The 23,511-nt window shown below is 41.0% G+C and overlaps 1 protein-coding gene across 1 annotated transcript in view; it reads left to right on the top strand.

The window, feature by feature from the left end:
* The window catches only part of DOCK8 (dedicator of cytokinesis 8), a 129,582-nt gene that overhangs the window by 8,379 nt on the left and 97,692 nt on the right, over window positions 1–23,511 (top strand). Inside the window, exons 2-4 of the mRNA XM_018571256.1 lie at window positions 4,160–4,262; window positions 15,691–15,866; window positions 19,590–19,661. Coding sequence (XP_018426758.1) covers window positions 4,160–4,262; window positions 15,691–15,866; window positions 19,590–19,661 — 351 coding nt within the window. The remainder of the gene's footprint in view (window positions 1–4,159; window positions 4,263–15,690; window positions 15,867–19,589; window positions 19,662–23,511) is intronic.

The raw sequence follows: 23,511 nt of genomic DNA, 5'->3' as shown, positions 1-23,511 counted from the left end.
ACGAGTTGCTTCTGTCTGTTGAATGAGGTACTTGTCTTTAACCTCTTGCCGTCCGCACGTAGTAGAAAAATGGACGGACGGCACTGCTGCAGTGGCGGGTTGCCGTCGCCAGACGGCATTTTTTTTCTGCTCGCGCGCACCCCCTAGCGGGCACGCACAGGTAGAAAAGACCCGTCCAATGCGAACACCCGGTACCGGGTGTTTCACATATAGGCGATCAGCGGGTCCATAGCCCGCCGATCGCCTATATGTGCTCGTTTGCATCAGCTTCTTTTGGGGTCCACAGGTGTCTTTAGGGGTCCTAGAGACCCCTAATGTCTCCATAAAGTTGTTTTATCATTTAATATAGAGGAAACTGTTTTTTTTTTTTACATTTCTGTTATTTTTCCTTAATATAGTAAAAAAATAAAAACCCCCAGTGGTGAATAAATACCACCAAAAGAAAGCTCCATCTGTCCCCAAAAAAGGGTATAAAATTCATTTCAGTACAGCGCTGCATGACGGAATAAATGTCAGTCAAAGTACCGCAGCGCTGAATACTGAAAAATGGCCTGGATGGGAAGGGGGGTTTAACACCGCGGATGTCAACAGGTTAATAAACGATAAAACAATGAAAGTGTATGTCAAGTCAAAAACATTTTGTTTTCTAGTTTTGGACAGAATGAGAAAGGATTAGAAGACCTGGCAGATTTTTACGCTATCCGGGGCTCCATTAAAGAGATTTAAGGCTGTGACACACTGCACGCTAAGCAGAACGGGGCGGTGGCGCGCTGCCATCGCGTGCAGTGTGTCATGTCATTTTTTCTCCAGCACATCGGCTTGCGAGAGCTCACGTAGCTGAGCGTGCCAAGATGAAAAATGTCATCTTCAGCCAATCGGCTCACGCGTATAAACCCACTCGTCACGATGCAAAGCCGCGCGAGCCGATTGGCTGAAGGCGCTGTCATTCATCTGCCTACAGTCAGCTCACACACGGCACGCAAATCTCCATGCCTGACAGCTCTGCTTCATTCTGCACGGCTTTGTGTGCAGTGTGTCACGGGTGTCACGGGCTTTGTCACTTCCTGCCCTGCTGACAACAGTTTCACTAGAAAAGTGAGGGAAAAATCTGCAACAGAGACAGAGAGAGACAAAAACGTGACAGAGATTCTTGCCTTTCCCTACCCTACTAAAGAAAACCATCTTCATTTCATGTGTGATACTGTTAGAGCGTTACACCTACTTCCTGTCTGATAAAACTTTGTCACTCAGTGGGTGGCCTTGTTGGCAGCCTTCCATCCAGCATCCTTCGATCAGAAAATCTAAGGAGCTGGGTTAAAAAATGTTGGGTGCCTTCACTGTTCAGGTATTCTGATAGCAGCACACCAGCTGCTGTCAGAATATAATAGGCCAGCAGAAGATTCATACATCCTTACTGTTTAGAATGGATGCAGGAAGCTGTTATGTTTTTTTAGTTTAGCCCGCAGTTTGAACAAAAGAATAACAGTGTATGGCCAACTTAAAAGTTTGGGCTGAACATACACATTAAGCAGGAAATATTATGATACAGATTTACTATAGGGGTGTGAGTTTAAAAAAAAAAGATTCTTCTCACGGCTGCTCTAAAGTAGCGCTGCAATAGTGCTGCTCCTGAACACTTCTTTATTGGGCTTTGAGTGATAAATTGTATCATCTCCAGAGGTAAATCTGACGCAGACCTGTGCAAATCTGATGCATTTGGCTGCCCAGGATTTCAGGCACAGCGGCCGCAAGTACAAATAAAAATTGTTTGCTATAACCTGATTTGCATTTTAATTCTAAATGTCCTCTACCGGTATATACAGTATGTAGTCTTCTCAAAATCTGTAATTGTTGGGCAGATTGAAGGATGCTATATAAAGAAGACAGTGGATACATGTAGAGGTGTCCAGAAATCAGAACATTGCAAGAACTAGGCAGTGCAGACAGGCATAGAAAGAGCCTTATTATAGGCAGACTGTGAAAGCAGGAACCACATTATCAGGCTGCAGTGCATTGGCCCAGTCAGGCTGTAGATGTCTGATTCCCTGTGTAAGACCTTCTACCCCAAGACCATTCACTGTACCTGTCACCACAAGCATTTCAGCATCATTAGACACTCTTTAGATAGAACATCTGTAATTTATGCAAGCATTGTGCCCAACAGTAGGCCTGCCAAGAGAAAGCATGGGCACTGAACAGCTAAACTGCCTTAAAAGAGACGTAAAGTCAAAACTTTTTTTGGTTTTACTTTTTCATTTGCGTCACAGGAGTACATTTACTAATGTCAGCATATAGGGGGCTACTGCTGATATATGCTGGCAGCCAGGAAAGATCTTGACAATATTGTCAGGATCCACCCCGCTGCCTGATTGATAGCTGGCTCTGCCCCTCTAGAGCCAGAGCCAACCGTTGCTGCCCCCTCCCCTGCCTGTCCCTCCAGTGAGCGATGCAGGAACAGAGAGGGGACGGGGAAATCCCTGCAGGGAGCCGTGCCGACAGTCACTGTTCTTTATACGGAGAAGACCATGAACTGAGCAAATAGCAGTTACATTATTACGCAGCTCTCAGTATCGAGAAAAAAAAAGTCAACAGTATGCCTTAAAGGCCAAATCTGGGATGGGTTTAATACAAAAAAAGCAGTTCTGGCTGCAATAATCACCTCTCTGAGGCTCCCTGCAGTAACTCCTTTCTGCCACTAGATGCCCTCAGTTTTCCAGGTTTGAATTGACATCCAGATTATTTTCCCCTGAAGATTGATGACATCTTGGGGGAATACAAGGGTTGTTAAGTACTTTCCATTTTATGCAGTAGGCAGTTTTGGTATGCTGTAAATGCCATCAATATGACAAAATTGGGAATCTGTCAAAAATTCCAACTTGCCTGCTCAATGTTTTATGTGGCACAGGAAAGATGCTACAAAGAGCAGCGTAAAGGGAAAGTCCACCTTTATAAGTACTTTTCCTAAAACTCTTTCAAAGTTCCACTATTACATTGCTGTTAGCTTCTTTTTTGATCTGTGATAGGCCATGCCGTCTCTGAGTTTATAAATCAATGTCTAAGCCTGGCATTAAGGCCCCTTTCACACGGGCCCCTGTCATTTCCGATCAGCAGGGGATCCCTGCATGCATTCCCTGCTGATTGGAGGAGTTCGGGAAGGATGTCGTAACGTTTTTTTCTTGTGAAAGAGGAAAAAAACTGAATTTATCAGACCCTTGTTAGGACTAAAGGGAATGAGATGTAATGTGTCCGTTTACATCAGATTACCCCAATTCTTCACAATCTGGTCTGCCAAAACGGAAAGTTTTCCGGTCCTGGCTGGAGCTGGGGGTAATCGGATGTAAATGGACGCATGCACGTTTAGATCCGACTTCCCATAGACTAACAGATACACCTAAAAACTGAGAGGCGGACCAGATTGGACTGCCTGTTTGAAAAGGCTCTAAAGTCCACCAATACTAAAAAAAGTTAGGATTTGCTATCATATAGGGAATGTATGTAGAAAATGTAATTTTGCCTAAGTAGTACCCCAAAAATCTCCTATTGCCTTGAATTCCTCCTGAAAAATAGCAGTACAATTCCTGTGTCTATGCACTTATCATGCTATCATTGCATGATGCCTTGAGCCTCATGGCTGTATATCTGCAGTGTGAGATTTCCTAAGGCTAGTTTTAGGAGATTTGATGGGAGATTTGGTAATGTAATTACTGTTTCGCTTATTGTTCTGCTTACTGGAGAGAATGCCGTACCTGAAGATCTGCAGTGCAGTGATTTCTCTGGTTCAGTAACATCCATTCTGTGGATCGGTGGTTTCTGCACCTTTCTTGCTGCTTCTTGATTGTAAAACCCCACCAGTAATCAGACCGCCAATCATCAGGGGAGCAGCTCTGACAAGTCATTTGCCTTCTGCTTGCCTATTATGGGTTCAGCTTCCACAGTACAGGCCCTTGTTCATTCTTATAATGTATAGCTTAGTGGTGGGCTTTTCATTTCCTTTTGTACCACCTCCCTGTAACTTAATGGTTGTACTGTTTCAATTTATAACTTAGTAATGAATGATGACTCTTGAAGTGACATTGGGATTATATTGTAAATTTCAAACTGGCTTGAATTTTAATTGGCAGAATATGTTAACAGATTAAAATGTTTGTGTTTTATCCAGGTATTCTTCAGCAGAAATAAGGAAACATGTCACCCTTCATGGTACCTCTGGGTTTTTACATCAGCGTAGTCTGAGTACAACAAATTCACCTTCCTTGCAGCTAGTGAGTATGGCAGCAGTAACTGAAGTGCAAAAGAAGACAAAACCACATTTTCTATAGAGATATTGTTAAGTGTTATCCATAGCAAATCTATCCAAATTCATATAATGTGAATAATTTTGACTTCATCATGTGACAGCCTGAGTAAAAGTGTCCAAATGTCCAAAGACCTGTAGCACACCTACCGGACTTCCCATGAGAAAAATGGGTGCTCGCAATGACTTTACTTTGAGTGACTTCTAAAAAATAAAAACGAAGATTCACTAAACTTTGACGTGTTTGTCATATTGGAGTGCTGGTGACATCTCTTTACAACGAGCCTGAGTAAAAGGTCTGAAAATTATTTCAGCAGATTTCTTTTGGGGGTAGAAAATGTATTGCACTACCTCTGTACTCTCCCTATGAGAACTTTATCTGACATGGGCTGATAATGTGCTTTTTGGGTGAAAAAGGTATTTTTCAAAAGAATCTTATCTTCCTGTAGTATCTATCAAAAGGCAGATGAAGGCGTTGTCAGGGAGAATACGAGGATCGTCATCAGAGGAAATAAATACCTGTAGATCAGGGGTAGCCAAACTCAGGCCCTCCAGCTGTTGTGAAACTTCAAATCCCATGATGCATCTCTCTCCAGGAGTCATGTCTGTGGCTGTGAGAATCTTGCAATGCCTCATGGGATTTGTAGTTTGGCTACCCCCTGCTGTAGATGTTATACGTAGATAAAATTAAAATGCATTTGACAGTCGTCCCTTAACACCCAGGCCAGTCCATCGTCAACATTATGACCTCAGATCAGCCACCCTTAACATACATACCCCTAATTAGCCCCTCTTGAAATTCAGACCTCAGATCAGTCACCACTTAACATTCAGACCTCAAATCGGCCCCGCTTTAACATTCAGACCCATGTAAGAGCCCCTTAAATTCCCATTCAGACCCCAGATTAGCTCCCCTTAAACTCAGACTAAGGCAGCTCCTCAGAGCACACTGAGGAAGCCCATCCTAGACTTCCCTTACAGCTCTGAGTCATGTGACATTTTCATCACATGACCATTTTACTGGAAGTGGGGGTATGTCCCACTTTCTTGAATGGGTGGCAGTCTGATACCAGCATCAAGTGCACTCAAGTGAGCTCTCCAGCACCCAGTGCTGGGACATACAGTAGGGTGATTACATGGGATACTGGAATTAAGTTCAAATCCTAGCACAGTCCCCTGGAAATTGGGACTGTTGGGGAGTATGTAGATAGCAATAATAACCTAACAGAGATTCTAATCCTTAGCCACTCAATTTAAAGAAGGACTCTGGGCATATTAAACATTAGCCCTTGCAGTGGGGGTACCCCCACACTGCAAGAGATAAGCACTCGTTTTGGTCTAGGGTCTAAAATATAAAAGATATACTCAGTCCCGTGGCAATGAATGCTCACCTCCCTCTGGCTGTGGAATGTCGATCTGCGTCCTCTCATCCAATGCAAGTCAATGGATGTGATGATGTCATGGGTCCTTAGACCACCGGAGCGCTGAAGAGAGGAGGCTACAGGAACAAGTCTATCAGCTGGACAGGACTGAGGAACAGGTGAGTATATCTTTTATTTTAGACCCAAGATCAAAACGAGCGGTAGAACAGCAGACAATATTGTTTTTGTCCCTGCCCCACGCTGTGCAAGAATTAGTGCTTAATATGCCCAGAGTTCTTCTGTGAAACACAAAAACAATTTTGTCTGCTGTTCTACTTCAATATAATCTGTTTTAGAAAGTTTCAGGTTAAGAAATACCTAGCAATGTAACAAATCCTACTAAAAAACAGACATTTGATCAGGTGATTAATGGTTATCTGATGAAACTGGAGGAACACTATTTTTAGTACTTGCAGCATGATATAACATCTTCATAATATTTGTATCACAATAGAACATAAGCCATTGGTGAGAGATATCTTCACACAGTTTTCATTGTACCATGCTTGCACTACAAGTAGTTGCATCATGCAATTCGATGCTAGGTAATGGGCTACTTGAACTTTATGAACTTGTTTTTTCATTGTACTTCCAGAATTATGGAGGTATGCATACAACAACTACTGGTGCATGAAGGGGAATTGTTTAGTCACTTTAAAGGTCATACTGCTAGTGTTTGTTTTTTTCATTTTGTGCACAGTTATACACCCTCTCATACACATACAAATGCTTGGGGATTTCATGCACTTGTCATTCATTTTAAACAGTTCAGTGGAATTCTGTATGCTGCCTTCCAGATTTTTTGTGTAGTAGGTTTGCTACATGACTTCTGCTTGTGTCCTTTATTCATGACCGGAGCATACTATAGGTCTCCATCAGAGACATTTGTTATACAGCTCTCATAACAAGAGGTGACTAAAGACCCAATGAGGTCCAAGGCAAGGTAGCAGCATTTGCCTCTATTGATAATCCAGCACCCATATGGACATTTGTTGCATTCCTAAAGGCTTTGTGAAACTACAAGTTCCAGCCTACTTGGCAGCATTTGACAGGGAACAGTAGAATTTGTAGTTTTACAAAGACCACAGATCAAGGTTTTTAGGCCTTGTTCACACCAAGCGCGGAGCAGGTGCAGGGCAGATCAGTTGCAGACCGGATCAAAACAGCATCCAATGTATTCCAATGGTATTTTTTGCTCCAGTTCACATCGCAGCGTGCAGAGCAGAGCAGATCCAGAGCAGGTGAAAAAACTGCAGCAGGCCCTATTTTAGCTGCTCTGGATCTGCTCTGGAACACACAAAAAATGCAAGCAAATGCCTGGAACGCACTGAAAGCCCATTTTAAACGTTAAAAAAAAAACGTGTCAAAAACGCATCTTAATGACTAGCGTGCTCTGCATTTGGTGTGAACAAGGCCTTTGTGGTGTGTGTGTGCTTTCTAGAGGACAGGGAGTCAAATATACAGAACTCATTTAAATCAACCAACCCTTTATTAACTAAAACAATTCTTAACAGATGCAACTGGGGAAGAAGAGACCCAGTTGCTGCTCCGTTCAATTATTCCTCTGCTGAAATCCACTGGGAAACCTACACTTCTGGAACTATCAATGTTCTTGGTCCCTCGCAGTGCTTACTGGTTCCTCCCCACATCAATACTGTGTCTTAAGCTGGCCACACACCTTAAGGTCCCTACACACCTTACGATAATCGTACGATAATCGCGGGAAATCCCGCGATCGTACGATTATCGTAAGGTGTGTGGAAGCCGTGCGACCTCTACTACTGTAAGGTCGCACGACTTTTAACTTACGGACATGTTCGAAAACCCGCCGAGCATCGTACGATGTTCGGTGGGTTTGTGGCATGTTCGTACGATAAAAGCCATACGGGCCGGTGTGCGCAAGCGCACACTGCCCGTTCGGCATTGCGGTCATCGGAAGCCCGCCCCTCAGGGGGCGTGGCTTGCGATCGCCGCAAGTACGATCTGCCTATGCAAGATAGGCAGATCGTACGTTTTTTTAAGTACCTTACAACCATCGCAAGACAAAAGTCTTGCGATGGTTGTAAGGTGTGTGCCCAGCCTTACAATCATCGCAAGACTTTTGCGATGGTTGTAAGGTAATTAAAATAACGTACCATCTGCCCATCTTGGACAGGCAGATAGTACTTGCGATAATCTCAAGCCCGCCCCGCTGAAGGGCGGGCTTCCGATGACCGCAATACGATTTTCGGCTGGTTTTCAAACATGCTCCAAAGACACAAGTTGTGCGACCGTACAGTAGAAATGGTCACACGCCTTCCACACACCTTACGATTATCGTACAATCGTTGGATTTCCCGCGATTATTGTACGATAATCGCAAGGTGTGTGGGCACCTTTATAATGTGGGATGTGAAAGTTGATGTGAAGAACCAGTGAGCTCTGCAGGGGATCGAAGAGATTGACATTCCTGGAATTCTAGCTTTCACAGCAGACTTCAATCAGTTATGCAACCTCTTTTAATTAATGACCAGGTCATTATAACTTTGATGAAGATGATTTGAGGAACTGAGGGTAAAAAGTTTTTTTTTTTCTTATTGCTCATCTCAATCTCTCGTATAAATCTCCTCCTTCTAGTATATATATATATATTTTTTTTTTTACTATTCCCACTGCTTACCTTTTTCTCAATTCTCTATACTTTGTTTTTTTCACATCCTTTCTGCTTTTTCAACACTGTACCACTTCAGCTAGATTCAGCTCATACCTCTAGGTCTCTGTTCTCTCTCTTCCCTATCATTTAAGTGTCCTTTCCTTTCAGCTTGATTTGGCCAACACCAATAGATAAAAAAGAAACCTGTGCACTCCCAGTGGCACATCACTTCTACCTGACTGACCACCTTTCTGACCACACATCCATATTTTAGAAGAATGTTGCATCTGGCTTAGATGGTTTGTCAAAAGCCTCACCTCTTAAATTAGTATTGAACTCTCAAACTTTTTAAATATTGAATCCCAGTCAAACAAATATACATTGCCCAGCAAAGCAGTTCTTTATTTTTTTTTGCTCAAACACTTATAGTCATCATGTTTCCAAACAGCTGGCTCCAACTTTCTCAGCTCTGCTTCCCTAAACTTCCTGTTGAGTACAAGATCACAAGAGATAGAGCAGTCTGCAGAAGCTGTCAATCTACTAGCTTGGAAAAGGGAAAAAGGAGGAGTGGGGAGCAGGGTGCCTTGCCTCAAGACAAAAGTCTTGCGATGGTTGTAAGGTGTGTGCCCAGCCTTACAATCATCGCAAGACTTTTGCGATGGTTGTAAGGTAATTAAAATAACGTACCATCTGCCCATCTTGGACAGGCAGATAGTACTTGCGATAATCTCAAGCCCGCCCCGCTGAAGGGCGGGCTTCCGATGACCGCAATGCTGAACATGCACGAGCATATCTTACGAGCATGCCACAAGCCAGCCGAAAATCATACGATTTTCGGCTGGTTTTCAAACATGCTCCAAAGACACAAGTCGTGCGACCGTACAGTAGAAATGGTCACACGCCTTCCACACACCTTGCGATTATCGTACAATCGTTGGATATCCCGCGATTATCGTACGATAATCGCAAGGTGTGTGGGCACCTTTATAATGTGGGATGTGAAAGTTGATGTGAAGAACCAGTGAGCTCTGCAGGGGATCGAAGAGATTGACATTCCTGGAATTCTAGCTTTCACAGCAGACTTCAATCAGTTGGTCAAATTGGCTATCTCATAGGGAGCTTGTTTGCTCCCTATGTGATAGCAATAAAGTTCAGTGAAAAAAAAAAGGTTTAAAAAAATTTCAGTTACAAAAAAAAATCACATATCAAAGCAATAAAAAAAAAAAATTAAAGTCCCCCGCCCCCACATGCACACATGCGTCAAGCCCGCCTACGTGTGAAAACGCTGATTACATCCATTGCGCCGCACATGTTACATATCTCCGCAAACGTCGGAATGAGAGCAATAATTCTAGGGTCAATCACTGATAACACTAAACCGATGAGCGGTAAAAGCTTTTAAATCGTCGGCTATGGTCAATTTTAAGTATGGTAGTTTTTTTAGATTTAACGTGTGCGCGCAATTTTAAAGCTTGACATGTTTGGTGTCTATTTACCCGACGTGACCCCGTCTTTTATATTTTACCAAAAAATTGGGTAATAATAAATGTTTTATAACATAACTTAGGGAGAACAGGTTTTTTTTCAAAATTGTCGGTACTTTTTTCATTATATAGTAGTGTATAACTATATTATATAGTAGTTATATAGTGGTGATTAAATACCACCAAAAGAAAGCTCTATGTGTCCTTAAAAAAATAATTTCAGTACAGCGCTGCATGACGGAATAAATGTAAAAGTACCGCAGCGCTAAATACTGGAAAATGGCCTGGACAGGAAGGGGGTATAAACACCCCGGTCAGCAAGACTGCAACATTGATAACATTGCATTTTCTGTTCTGTCTTGGCCAGACCTATCAGTCACCAACTACTTACAAGTACATACTCCCTTGTGAAGGGGCAGGCAGATGCTCAGGTGTTTACAGGTTTATACTGGCGTTTGAAAATAACATACAACAAGTTAGAAAATATTTGGATGGAAGTTTAGTATAAAATAACACTTATATGAAATTAAACATGTATTAAATGTTTAAAAATATTTACTTGTAGAGGTCTATACATCAGACCAAAAAGGACAAACAAAGAGATTTACTTCCAAAAGAAGGGCTGTTCTTCCAAAAGGACAATTAGAAGCATTTTAACATTTATGGAGAATCTCTGTATTTGTTCCCAATCTTCTGCTTGTATCCACCAAACATACAAAAGGTAGCATTAAAGTACACCTAAAGCTGAAATCTTTTTTTCATTTTGTATACTGTAGGGCAAGGGGTGGGCAAACTCTAGGTGAAAACTACAAATCCCATGATGCATCTGTCTCTGGGAGTTATGCCTGTGGCTGTGGGAACCTTGCAATGCCTCATGGGATTTGAAGTTCCACAACAGCTGGAGGGCTGGAGTTTGCCCACCCCTGCTGTAGGAAACTGCAAAAGGAAGTTTTTGTGCCATCTGTGTGCTGTTCAAAAGATTTACCTTCACAACAAAAAGTAAGAAGAATTCCCCTCTTAAATAGTTATTAGCGGAACAAGATGTCCCCTCTATTCCTATTCTGGGGACAACTCGAAAATATTCCTCATGATTAGTCCCAATGACAGTGGTCACTATGACAAACAGAGAGAGTAATTCCCTGTAGCTGAGACGTAGACCGCAATAAAAACTGGCAGAGATTTGAACCCTTTACCGCTTTACCAAAAACAAAAAAGAAGTTTTGGCTTTTTATTTAAAGTTGATCCTAAATGACCATATTTTACAATGAGATACGCTATGATATCTGCTCTCCTACTTGAAGTATGAAAGTCTCAGTCTTTTGGTTACATCTTTCTGTGTTTTTAGTCACTTCCTCAAAAACACGTTATGGTAAGAGGTTTATTTCCGCTCTCTGCAGCTTGTGGGATTCTTGTTCAGTGTTAGGCAAAGCACTGTGAAGTTTTGCACTACTTATGTGTTTCCTGTAGCAGCCATCTTGAAAGATACCCCGGTGTAGAATCATAAACATTTAAGCTGTTTTTCTGAACGGTACGTTTTTCTCGTTTGTTGTTTGAGGATACTTCTCAAGGGCATTGGCATTCTTCTCTAACTTTCGAATGATACAATTAACAAGTAACTAACTCTGTAAGTTTTACATCATTTTAGATGTGTGTGTATAATACTATGTATACATTTTACTTTTCTAACTATGCACTTTAACAATTTGCTTCCTTAGCTTTTTTTTATGTATACAAGGTTATGTTTATTTTCTTGTCCTTGAGTTCACAGCACTTGGGGATATAAAGGTTCACGTCTGTATATGTGTAAGAGACAATAATTAGAGCATTAAACATCTACTCTTTCTGGTATTTGCTACCCATAGGTGATATTTTTAGATTTTTTTGTCCAGACGCTTGTATTATGGATGATGTATAGATTTTAGATATAAAGAATACAGATTGTGTATGGGAAAAATCATAGGAACTGAACTCTGAAATATTTAAATGGTCAGTTGACGGGATTTGGTTATACAAATGACTTTTCTATTGCCGAAAATGTGATAAGGGTTATAACCAAGCATATTTAACAAGAGTGGGTAACTGAAGGCTTGCAATTGTCAAATGCTATAAAACCTGTCCAGAACTTTCCATCTCAGATTTTTCTGTATAATATAGTATTGGCCTCTGATTTAATTTTTCCCTTTTCACACTTTTACATATGTTTTCTGTAAAGCTGAAAAAGTTATTATTGTCTTTTATTTCTTTATTGTTTGTAATTGTTTATGTAGTGAATGCTCCCAGTGCATTCCTTGTTCAAAGCCACATAGCATGGTTTTATCAAAGTCATTGCCATCTTCCTGTCCAGCTAGTACTATATGGGTGCTAAACAATTATCATTGGGAAAGGCTCTTATTGCCAAGCTCTAACCTAGCAGACCTGCCATTGATTTTGGAGTATGCTTCTCTATGTCGGTTTTCTGTTAGGGCATACTCTACTCAGCCTTTGGGGACCCCTCTCATAGCCTGCACGGCAGCAGTAAACACTTATTTGCTGGCAGAGCTAAGCCACAAGGTCACAAGGCCATCTATAGGTCCATGTGATTTTTTAATAATGGAAATTATGCTGCAGGATTCCTACCCACCCCACATGTGATTTTGATAGCTTTATTGTTTTGATTCAGCGTGGTTCTAGTCTCCCATCACTGTCACTGATCTTTATATTTACAGATTATTTCACTTCCATCAACTTCCATGTGTCACTCCCTCAATAGCAGGATAGGAAGACATTGCTTGCTTGCCGACTTGCATTCTGCAGTGGTTCCCTTATTAATCATCTTTTTAGCTGTTTATAAAGGGGGAGGGGGGATTCATCCCATTGACTATCAATGTTAAGGGATATGTTTCCTACTTATCATCAATCTAAGGAAGCTTTTTTCACTGTGTAAAGAGCATCCTTCCCACTTATTACCATTCACCAGTCTAAGAGAGCACTTTTCTACTGATCACCGATATAAGTGGACATTTGTTCGCTGACCTCCAATGTAAGGGGACACTGCACTGACCACCTATGCGAGGAGCAGTTTTCCACTGACCACCAATGTAAGGAACATTTTTCCCACTTATGACAGATCTAAGAGAAACATTTTCTACAAGCCACCAATGTAAGTGGACTTTTCTGCACTGGCCACTAGGGATGCACTGGTACTAGTTTTTCGATATCAAATACGAGTACCGATATTTATCTTTCAGTACTTGCCAATACTGAGTATAGATATACCGAATCTGGTACTTCCGCTAGCATGGATCCAGCTTCCCGGGCAATCAGGAAGCCGGGCAGAGTGTCATTACCCGCCCAACTTCTTGATTGCCCGGGAAGCTGACTCCATGCTGTTTTGCCGACTCAATGCTGATTGGTCGTGAAGCCATATTCCCAGCCAATCAGCATCGACCCAGCTGCCTGGCTATTCAGACATTTCCTGCCACCAGACTTCCTGACTGGCCAGAAAGCCGGCTCCATGTTCCCTTGCGGCACTGCCGGTCAGAAGAAAATCTCCCTCTGACCGGAAGTTCCGGTATCGGGGAAGGTATCGGAGCATTTGGGTGAGTATGAGTACTCGCCCAAATACTCAGTATCGGCTCGGATACCGATACTACTATTGGTATCGGTGCATCCCTACTGGTCACCAATGTAAGGGGACACTGCACTGTCTGCCTATGTAAGGAATACTACAATTCTATTCTATTTTTTCTTATTGGCTTAACCACTTAAGGACCGTCGTATGTATATACATCGTGGTACTGAAGCTGTAACAGTAGCTGTGATCTTGGTATCGATTTTTGAAGCCGGCACCTGGCTTCAGGTAGAAGTCATCCGGGTGGCTGTAGAGTCACCCAATCACTTGTACAGGCCTGAAAGGGTCCCTCACTATCTAATAGATGCACAAAAAGGATCTGTCACTTCCTCTGAGTTATCACGAGTGTAATAAAAAAAAGTTTAAAATATTAAAGTGTATTAAAGTGACATAATTCATTAAATAAACAAAATAATTTTTTTAAGCCCTTTGCCCTCAAGTAAATGCACATGCTTGGCACAATTTAAGTATATATATAAATTGTTCCTGGCAGGGCCACAGGCTTTCTGTAAAGCACTGTAGCAGCTGAAACTTTTACAATTACAACAATCTTCCAGGTCCCGGAACAGCTAATGTGCTGAGCGACTTCCTCTTTGCTCTTAAAACACAGAGGGTCTCTTAATGAATGCCGTGATGTCACCACCTCTTGTCCATTCAGAGAACCCATAGTATTCATTCATAAAAATACTAGACATTTGCTTAATGGCCAATGTGCTGAGCGAGGGACCCTCTGTGTTTTCTTTTCACAGTGGAGGCTACTACTGTGTTTTATAAGATTGCCATGGCCCTGCCAGGGATAATTTATCTATGCCTACATTGTGCCGAGCTGTAATAAAGTATATATACAGTACATTTCTATAGCTGTTGTTCAACTTTAGAAGAAGGAAGGGGGAGGGATTGGGGCTGGCAGAAATTTACATTTCCAGGAAGTGGTCACATTCTTACTAAAGTTGGCATGTTGACATGGGTCACAACATAGGAAAAAAAAATTTCTTTTAAAGTTGGGAAACATTTAGGTGCTTATTATCTTCTACTGCTGCAAGCTTTTCGCTTAAAAAGTGAGGCCTGGTGGCAGGGTCGTTTTAATAAAATAAAAAAAATTATCTGCATTGGGTGTCAAATATGCCGAGTATTCTTTATTCTTTTATTTATTAATGTACCTAAAATGTACTGATCACACATAATATACAGTAAATTGTATATAATATAAACATTTTTCCTGGGACCTGATCATTTTTCAACGGGTCCCCCCTTGATAAAAGGGTTGAGGAAGGCTGATTTCTTGACTGTTATCTATTTTCAATTGCTCTAAAATATTTACATACTTATGGTAAGGCTTTGACACCCTCTCCTGAAATTGCTCTTCTTTCCCTTTATCCTGGATCGCGAAAGAGGCAGAAACACTCCATCCTTCATTTAATTTTTTCGGCGGCCCGTCCCTGCTTTTTTGAAGACGACAGTCGTTCCTACTGTCACCCACTGGGTCAACATTCTGAATGATGTTATGCCTGTGGAGGAAATTGTGGCCATTGCTTATGACAAATATGAGACCTTTTATAATCTTTGGGCTGTTTGGGTTGATTTTTCTGCTTTTGCTCTCAGATGCAGACTGTGATTGCCCTCAGTGGTAGCTCCATCCGCTTGATTTTTACCTAGTGTTGCTTTTGTGTGCAGAGTACATCTTGCTCCACCCCCCCTCTCCCCCGCCCTCGGGATGCCTCTTCTATTTCCTTCTTATCTTCTTCTTCCTTTCCTACACTTTTCTCTGTTTTCTTATCTGGTTTTCTTTTCCTTCTTTTCTATTTTATCATTATGTTTTTGGAATGGTGTTATTGATATGGGATATCAGTTGGTATTCATTAGCGCACTGCTGATGGTAACTGAAGTGATACTGCGAAGACGCTTATTACGATCGCATGTATTTCCTACATTGTTATAGATATAATACTTTTGTTTGTGTATCATCACACTGTCAGCTGTTTTACCACGTCAATGAGATCCCTTTTCATGTTGTCATGATTGTCTGTGCTTTTGTTCTTTTTCAATAAATATAGATTTGACCATAAAATATTTACATACATATAGCTGCTTGACCTATTGTAATAGCAGTAAACTACATAGCATTTTTGCAAAGGCTGAGAAAAAGATTATAGTCCTTCATGGTTAACCTGTTTATATACATTTTGACAATGTGGATGCAAGCTCATAAAAACAGATTAGATTAATCTATGCATATTTTCTGTCTGCAGCCTCCAGAGTACGACGCAGTTGACCCGATAGATTTTGAGAATTTTCTGATGTCACATATCAACAGCCAAAATCATGAACTTCTTCAAGAGCTTGGAGACTTCCCCGAAGATGATCTGGATCTTGTATATAAACCCAAAGAGTGTAGAACACTGCAGCCTTCACTGCCAGAAGAAGGGTATGCACATTCAGTAACAGCAGATCCTATAAAAAACTATGTAAAATATAAAGTGTGTGCTAAAGGATAACAATACTACTTGTTTTATCCTTCAGCACATACATTATTAAAGTTAATTAAGGTAGAATCAGATATCTGTCCTGTTTTCATACAGGCGGGCGTTTCGGCTATTGTTCAGTCATGTTTACAGTGCTCACAATCTATCTTTGACCAACACAGGTTTTTGTTTGTTGTGGTTTAAAATGTATTTGCAACCTACTTCCTCAGTAGAGCTATGGCCTCATTCTAAAAGAAATTTGTTTCTGAGTCTGTGGGCCAAATGGTCAGGATTATGCTCCTCAGTAGTCATATACGTATATATCTTTTTGTGCTTGCTAATGTAAGCCCCCATTCACACCTGAGAGATTTGTTGCGCATTTCCTTGAGCGTTACAACGCTCAGCTTAAAGATTCACATAGTATTAAAGGGTGCCTGTTTACATCTGAGCATAATGCTGCCGCGCTGTCATGCAAAAAGGTACGTCAGCTTTTTTGGGCAGAAGTGCAATTTTTTTACCCCATAGACTTCAATAGGAGCGCCTATTCATGCATTTTTGCAACGAACAACTGGTCTCTGCCTAGCAATCTCAGGCCTGTGAACAAAATGGAGGATTCAGATTTCTCTGTGTTGGATGTGGAGACATTTATCTGCTTAGGAAGGGCCCAAAAGCACCTTTATGACCCCAGTGATGCCCATTACAAGAACAATGGCAAGTGAGAGTAAGCTTTGGAAGAAAACTGGGCGTGATGTTTTCCCGGATTGGGAGCTGTGATAGCACAAGACACCACAACACCACACAGAAAAACCAGGACGCAGAGAATGAATGAAGCAAAAGAATGGGGGCTCAGTAAAATGTTTTACTATATACACTCCCTCTCAGGCCCTGGTTTGTTGACATGTTCCACATGCTTGGGGTGGCCTACATGACCACTAGAAGCATTGTTGACTGCTTTGTCCGCTAATCTAGTTTGCATTTTTTCACTGAAGCAGAACTAAATAATGCAAACACTCTGAAATTGCAAGTTACAAATTGTGCGTGCATGCATACTTGCAAATCTGTGTTACCTTTTGCATTATCCATATTTCATATTATCCATATGCCTAATTTGTTCTTCAGCGTTAGTGGTAGGTGATGAAAGGGTGATATCATCTAAGGGAAGTGATGTAATCATTGCCTCAAAATAAGTTCTCTATAGCAACTATTACTATTCTTTGCCAGGAATCAAATGTGAAATAGGGAGGTTCTATCTATAACCAATCCTATCTCTTTCCTGCTCTTTTACAGCCATTTGACAGAAGGACACATGGCAGAACAACAGTATAAGGGGCCATAATGTCTGTGCAGTCAAGGTCCTCTCCCTTATGCAAATATTGGAGCATAATGACATGTTAAAAGGAGGTATGGAAAGCCTATGACCTCTGGGCTGTTCAGCCAGAAAAGCTGAAGCCAAGATATCATAGGGAATCCAGGTCCTTCCCAGCTTAGAGACCGTCTAACAAAGTCACAAGAGAAATAGAGGGGATTTATCAAAACTTGAGCAGACAGAATCTGTCTGCATGAGGGTTGTTGCGCTTCAGAAAACACGCAAACAAATCACTCAAGTATGAATGGTGGCTAAGGGTTGCAGCTCAAGAAGCACCAAATGTATTTTCTGGGTGATCCCAGGCTACAACAGTTGGTTAGCTGTACCCCTAACAATGAATGATATATAAGCCGGTAGTTAAAGCTGAACCCAGAACAATCGTGCCAACTACTAGTAATTTAAAATACTTACCATTACTTAAAGTGACGTTAAACTAGGAGTTAAATCTTAAAAATAAATTCAAGTACCTTAACTATTATAAAAAATTTTATCTTATTATTATAATTATTATTATCAATAATGTATCTTATTTGTGTATCACTCGGCTGTAGATCCTCAAATCATCTCTGAATTCATGATGACACTGTCCTTCCTTCTGGAGGGTGGCTACTTTTGTTCCCCATGGACCCTGTGTGTGTTGTCAAGTAGCTACCACTCCAAGCTCACTCCTGTGATGGACTATTATTTTGATACAAATTAGTAAACTAAACGTGAGATTGTAGTCCATCACGGGAGTGAGCTTGGAGCTTTACAACACACACAGGGACCATGGGGAACAAAAGTAGCCACCCTCCAGAAGGAAGGACAGTGCCAGCATGAATTCAGAGATGATTTGAGGATCTACACAAATAAGATACATTTTTGTTAATATTTAGGGAACTTGAATGCATTTTTAAAATTTACCTGCTGAGTTTAGTGTCACTTTAAATATTGGAAAGCCTATAAAACTACTAGTAGTCGCCACAACTTTTCTGATTTCGGCTTTAACTGCCTGCTCATACAATTGTTGTAGCCTGGGATCACCGAGAAAATACTTTTGGTGCTTCCTGAGCTGCATCCTTTAGGGCCCATTCACACCACATCCAGATTACCTCCAGGCTGGGTTCACACCATTTTCCAAAACAGATCTGGACCAGATCTGGTATATAGCGCATTGCATTTTTACCGCGATTGGAATTTTTTTAGCTTAAAATGGTCTTACAGGTGCGTTCCAGACCAGATGCGTTTTGGATGCGTTTTGATGCCAGACCAGACAAAATAGGACAAGCAGTATTTTTCTGGTCTGGTCTGGAACGGACTGCGCTGGTGGGAACAGAGGCCACAAATAGCACAGGGATACATCAAGATGCATTTTGGGTCTGGAAACAGTCTGGTCTGGAGGTAATCTGGGTGTGGTGTGAATGAACTCCCAGACCAGACTGTTTCCGGACCCAAAATGCATCCCAATGTATCCCTATGGTATTTCTGGCTACTGTTCCCACCACCGAGGTGCGTTCCAGGCCAGACCAGAAAAATACTGCTTGTCTTATTTTGTCTGGTCTGGAATGCACTGGAACGCATCAAAACGCTTGGAACGCACCTGTAAGATCATCTTAAGCTACAAAAAAAATCAAATCGCGGTAAAAACATGGCAGAACAAATGGCAAAAACGCAATGCACTATGTTCTAGATCTGGTCCAGATCTGGCCCAGAAAATGGTGTGAACCCAGCCTTAGCCCCCATTCATACCTGAGTGATTTGTTGCATTTTTCCTGAAGTGCGACAACCCGCATCATGAAAAATCCTATTATTTCCAATGGTGCCATTCACATCTGAGTGTTACATATCTTGTAGCTTGAAGACCTACATGAGCTATTTCAGGCAGAATTGCAAATTTGTGGCCCCACAGATCCAAATAGGAGCACCTGTAAAACACGTGTAGTGCACGCACCTGACCTTCATAACCAGCTATAAAGTGTGGGAAATAATTTTTTTTTGCTTAGTGCAAGTGGAGATGTACAGTAGTATTGGTGCTTTTATAAACACTATCTGACATTTTTTTCTGATTTGAATGTACATCAGCTGCACAATTACATTCCACGGAGCAAAGTTTATACACAAGACGTAACTTGTTAATTCCTTGTGCAGACTAAGCGTCTGTAATACAAAAGAATGTATTTGCATGAAGACGGCTTGCCTAATACCAGAAACAACCTCCAATAAAAGAAGTGACATAGATGAATATTAGTAAATAGTACATAGTAAATATGTAGACTGGATGGTCTTTTTTCTGCAATGCCTTTCTGAATTCATACTCATGTTTTCTGTCTTACCTTCTCAGGGCTGACCTGGATCTACATGTCAGGGACTGTATTCAGATATATTTACGGGACTGGCTAATAGTCAACAGAAAGTAAGTAGACATAAAAATCCGATAGTGTATAAAATATACAAGCTTTAGAATGGTATAAGTAGTGTTATTACATTTCTACTCAGCTGTTACTGCACATCACATGTACCCTAGTATAGGGTCTACAGATGAGTAAATCAGTACACATATTGGGACAGATCGCTCATTTTCAGATCTGATTAAGTTAGAAATTCAACTTGTGGTATGACTACCATGAGACATAGGTGGAAAATATCAGAAAACAAAAAGTCACAGCCTTTCCTCAAATAGCACAGGGAATGTCTTAGTTTAAACCAACAAAAAAATATGGAGAGGAGCCAAAAAATTAACTAAGTGCAGTAAGGAGTATGTAGCTTTCAATAAACAACCAATAAATGCAATTACAAGGATAAAAACATTCCCAGCTCTTATGTTTCCCCATAACGCAAGTGGTGGTTCTGCGTTGCAGCGACTCACTGTAGCGCAGCTCCCTTCTTATAACCCTGTAACTTCATTAGGAAATTGAACTTTTATCATCTCAATGCTGATGTGTAACACCTCGATTTCTGTGTCATATGTAGCCATGTACTACCACTGCCTCCGTATATGTGTTATGTCGAAAATCAATAATAAAAAAAAAACATTCCCAGCATATCATGAGCCTGGAATGTGGATAGCAGCAAAATTGACAAAGGTCCCTCCGAACATATAGCACAGCTTAGCAAGAATAGTCTCCCTGTCTGTGGCCATGAGGACAGCACAGCAACCTTGCTGTAAATCTGGTACTGGCAGGCCTCCCACACTAGCGCTTTGTGTGCAAAGCCAGGATCCAGGGCAATCTTTCTTGATCACACAGCCACACTGCTAGCCATAGGGAGCTGCTTGCTGCTATTCATCTTGCAGGCAAATGACATGCCGAGACTCTGCAATTGTTAGCACTTCTAACAAGCTTGTATTGATGTTTAATGACACATGTTCTAAGCCTTTTCCACTCCACTGACACAGTGTTTTGATCTCTGTCCCAGAGATCAAGTTGAGTCCCAGTTTCAAGTATTTCACTTCCTTCTCATTATGGGACGTTGGGAGAAATGTCCTCACAAAGACAGCAATAAAAACATAACAGAGGTTCTTAACCTTACCCACTCTATCCAAAAATAAATAATACATGTTGGGATTTGATGGAGTTCTACAATTATATAACCATATGAGTTTCTGAAAAATGTGTAATATGTAATGCTACAATATATACTTCATATATAGAAATTCTAAGGGTTTATGTATACTGGGGTCTTAGAATCTTTCCAGATCCCCTGGCATTCAGTGTGCTGGCAAACAGAATAGGGATATGCATAGTGCCCTGTAATCATAAACACTACCCAATACAGCCAGTCGTTTTGAATAGGACAACTTCAAAATCAAATTAATCTAGCTCTCCATTACTTATTTGTTTTAGAGGCAAAGTTTACCTTTTATACCATGTTTCATGTTACACCCATATTCAGGGAGTACATCAACGCATTTGCAGTCCATTCATACATACTCCCATCCCTGTTATTTAATATAGGTAAACAAACAGCACTCGCAAAGGGATCCGTTCTTTCAGTACTTATTTGTAAAAAGGCATCAGCAAACAAACAAATGCATTTTTTTAACCGTTTGCTCAGTGAAGGCTTTACCAGGCACCGAGGTTCAAGCAGCGCGATTAGTGACAAGAGGGTAGAGCTGCTCAATGTTTCGAAACTCTTACTTAATATCCATACCGTGGTATGGACAGGGACTTGAGGAAGATTCAGCAGGAGCCAGAACATTGCACCTGCAATCCACTGATTGTGGTTGCAATGCTTTACTGACTCCAATCCCCCCAAAAAAGAAAAATGCAATTTTTTTTATGATCCCCTGGTATTCAGTGTGCTGACAAATGGTATGAAGATACTAATATTACCCATTAATCATGAGCACTACCAAACAGAGCCAGTCCTGCTGAATCAGACGAGAGCTCCAAAAAAGAAGATAGTGAATTTGGCTACAGTGAAAAGAGCTGTGTTGAACTTTGCTTAGTCTAATATTACTGCCATCTACAGGTAGTTTGAGCTTTTGCAGTCAAGTCAGCCTCAGTGCATTATAAAATTGCAGAAACACAGTTTACAGTTGCAAAAATACACACTTAAAAGAAAAATGTATTGAAACATATATAGTCTTCGACTGCTGACCTTTCTTTGTAAAAATGCTAGTTGTCTGTTTTTCAGCCTTATTCAACAACAATAGTATTCACCGACCCAGAACATACTGTATATCCAGATAAATAGTCTTCAGTGTGACTCCTCTTGTTACATACTTGTTCTAGGTCTGTGATTCAGAAAGTGCTGAAGCCAATGGCAGTCATACAGCTATATTATTTTGTAGAAACTCGCCAGTGCCTCCTACATATTTCTTAGTACATGTTTCCTGCCAACACATCACTTGAGACTGCATGCTCAGTGATCCCCAGTCTTTGGTCCAGGAAACACATGTAGGTCTCTGTTTACTCTCATGCCTGCAGCAGACCCTCAGCAAATTGTAATCATTGAAATATAAGATATATACAGGCCCACTTATCTCTTTCACAAAATAGTCTAATTTTTAATATTAAATGTTCTTAATCTTTTTCATTCTCAGTGTACCACACTATCACTTATTATATATTTGGGTGGTTCACATGTCTAAATACTTAGATTAATTCTATCTTTATTAAGCATTACAAGCGAAGTAAACAGACAAATATACAGTGGTAAAATATATTGGGTATCCATCATAAATAGTCAGAAAATACATAAATAGTGGTCAGGGCTGTTCGTAGGTAAATTGCCGGCTAAGGCGATGTTGTTTCGGGAGAGGGGTTTGGGTTTGGGCTGGGAGCTGTCAGGGAATGGTCAGTGGTGGGGCAGGGGGGGAGGCATGTGTGGCTGATTTATTCGAAGCACTTTCAGCAGCTCTGTCCGGCGTTATGCCTTGTTCACTGATGTCACTGGTTGCTCCAGTTTTGATAAATTCCCCCCATACAATCTTTGGACCAATGCAGTAGATCGATGAGCAATGTTTCATTTACTGGTATGTTTCACATTTCTAGTACTAAGTAACCCATTATGAGAGGTGGAGGTACACATATATAACTCTGAGACTGTCCTTGGAAAGTATAATCTAGTTGAAAATGAATGTTTCAGCCTTGTAACTATAACAAAGGTCAGAAAAGACAATATAGTATGCCCATAAATAAAAAATATAACTATAACATGAAGATAGTACATACAGGCACTTCCTCCACAACAGAGGAAGCTAGATAAGTAGAACTGGTAAGCAGAGCTCCTAAAGGTGTTTAGCATTGTGTAGAGATGTCATTTTACAAATACAGTACTCTAAAAAATAGGGAAGTGAAAAATAACCTTTTGCAACCCTGTTAATGTTTCCTTTAAAGCCAGAGTCCACTTTTTGCGAAAAATAATGAATGCAAACATCTTTATAAAATGAAAAATGTGCATTTATTATTTTTGGGAATTTTAGCCGGTAAAGCATTTCAACTGTGATCAGTAGATTGTGGGTGCAATGGTCTGGCTCCTGCAGTCTCTTCCTCCCCTCCATGTCCGTACCTCGGTACAGACATTCAATAACATGGACGGGAGGATGAATGAATGGATTACAAGTGCAGTGATGTTACTTGTAATTCATTGAGCGCTACAGGTTCCTCCACTGTGGTGGCAGTTCTCCATTTACAGGTCCTGGCAAAGGATCTGTAAATAGGTGATGTACCTGTGTGGGCCGCGCACAGCCCCACTGAGTTCAAAATAATATAGCAGCACTCTGTGGGGATCATGGGTGTAAAATGAAACATGGTCCCAAA

The sequence above is a fragment of the Nanorana parkeri genome, unplaced genomic scaffold (genome assembly GCF_000935625.1).
Source record: "Nanorana parkeri isolate BGI_ZX_2015 unplaced genomic scaffold, ASM93562v1 scaffold1713, whole genome shotgun sequence".
Lineage (NCBI taxonomy): Eukaryota > Metazoa > Chordata > Amphibia > Anura > Dicroglossidae > Nanorana > Nanorana parkeri.
Note: the sequence above shows the minus strand (reverse complement) of the source record. Positions and strands in the feature narration are given on the sequence as shown.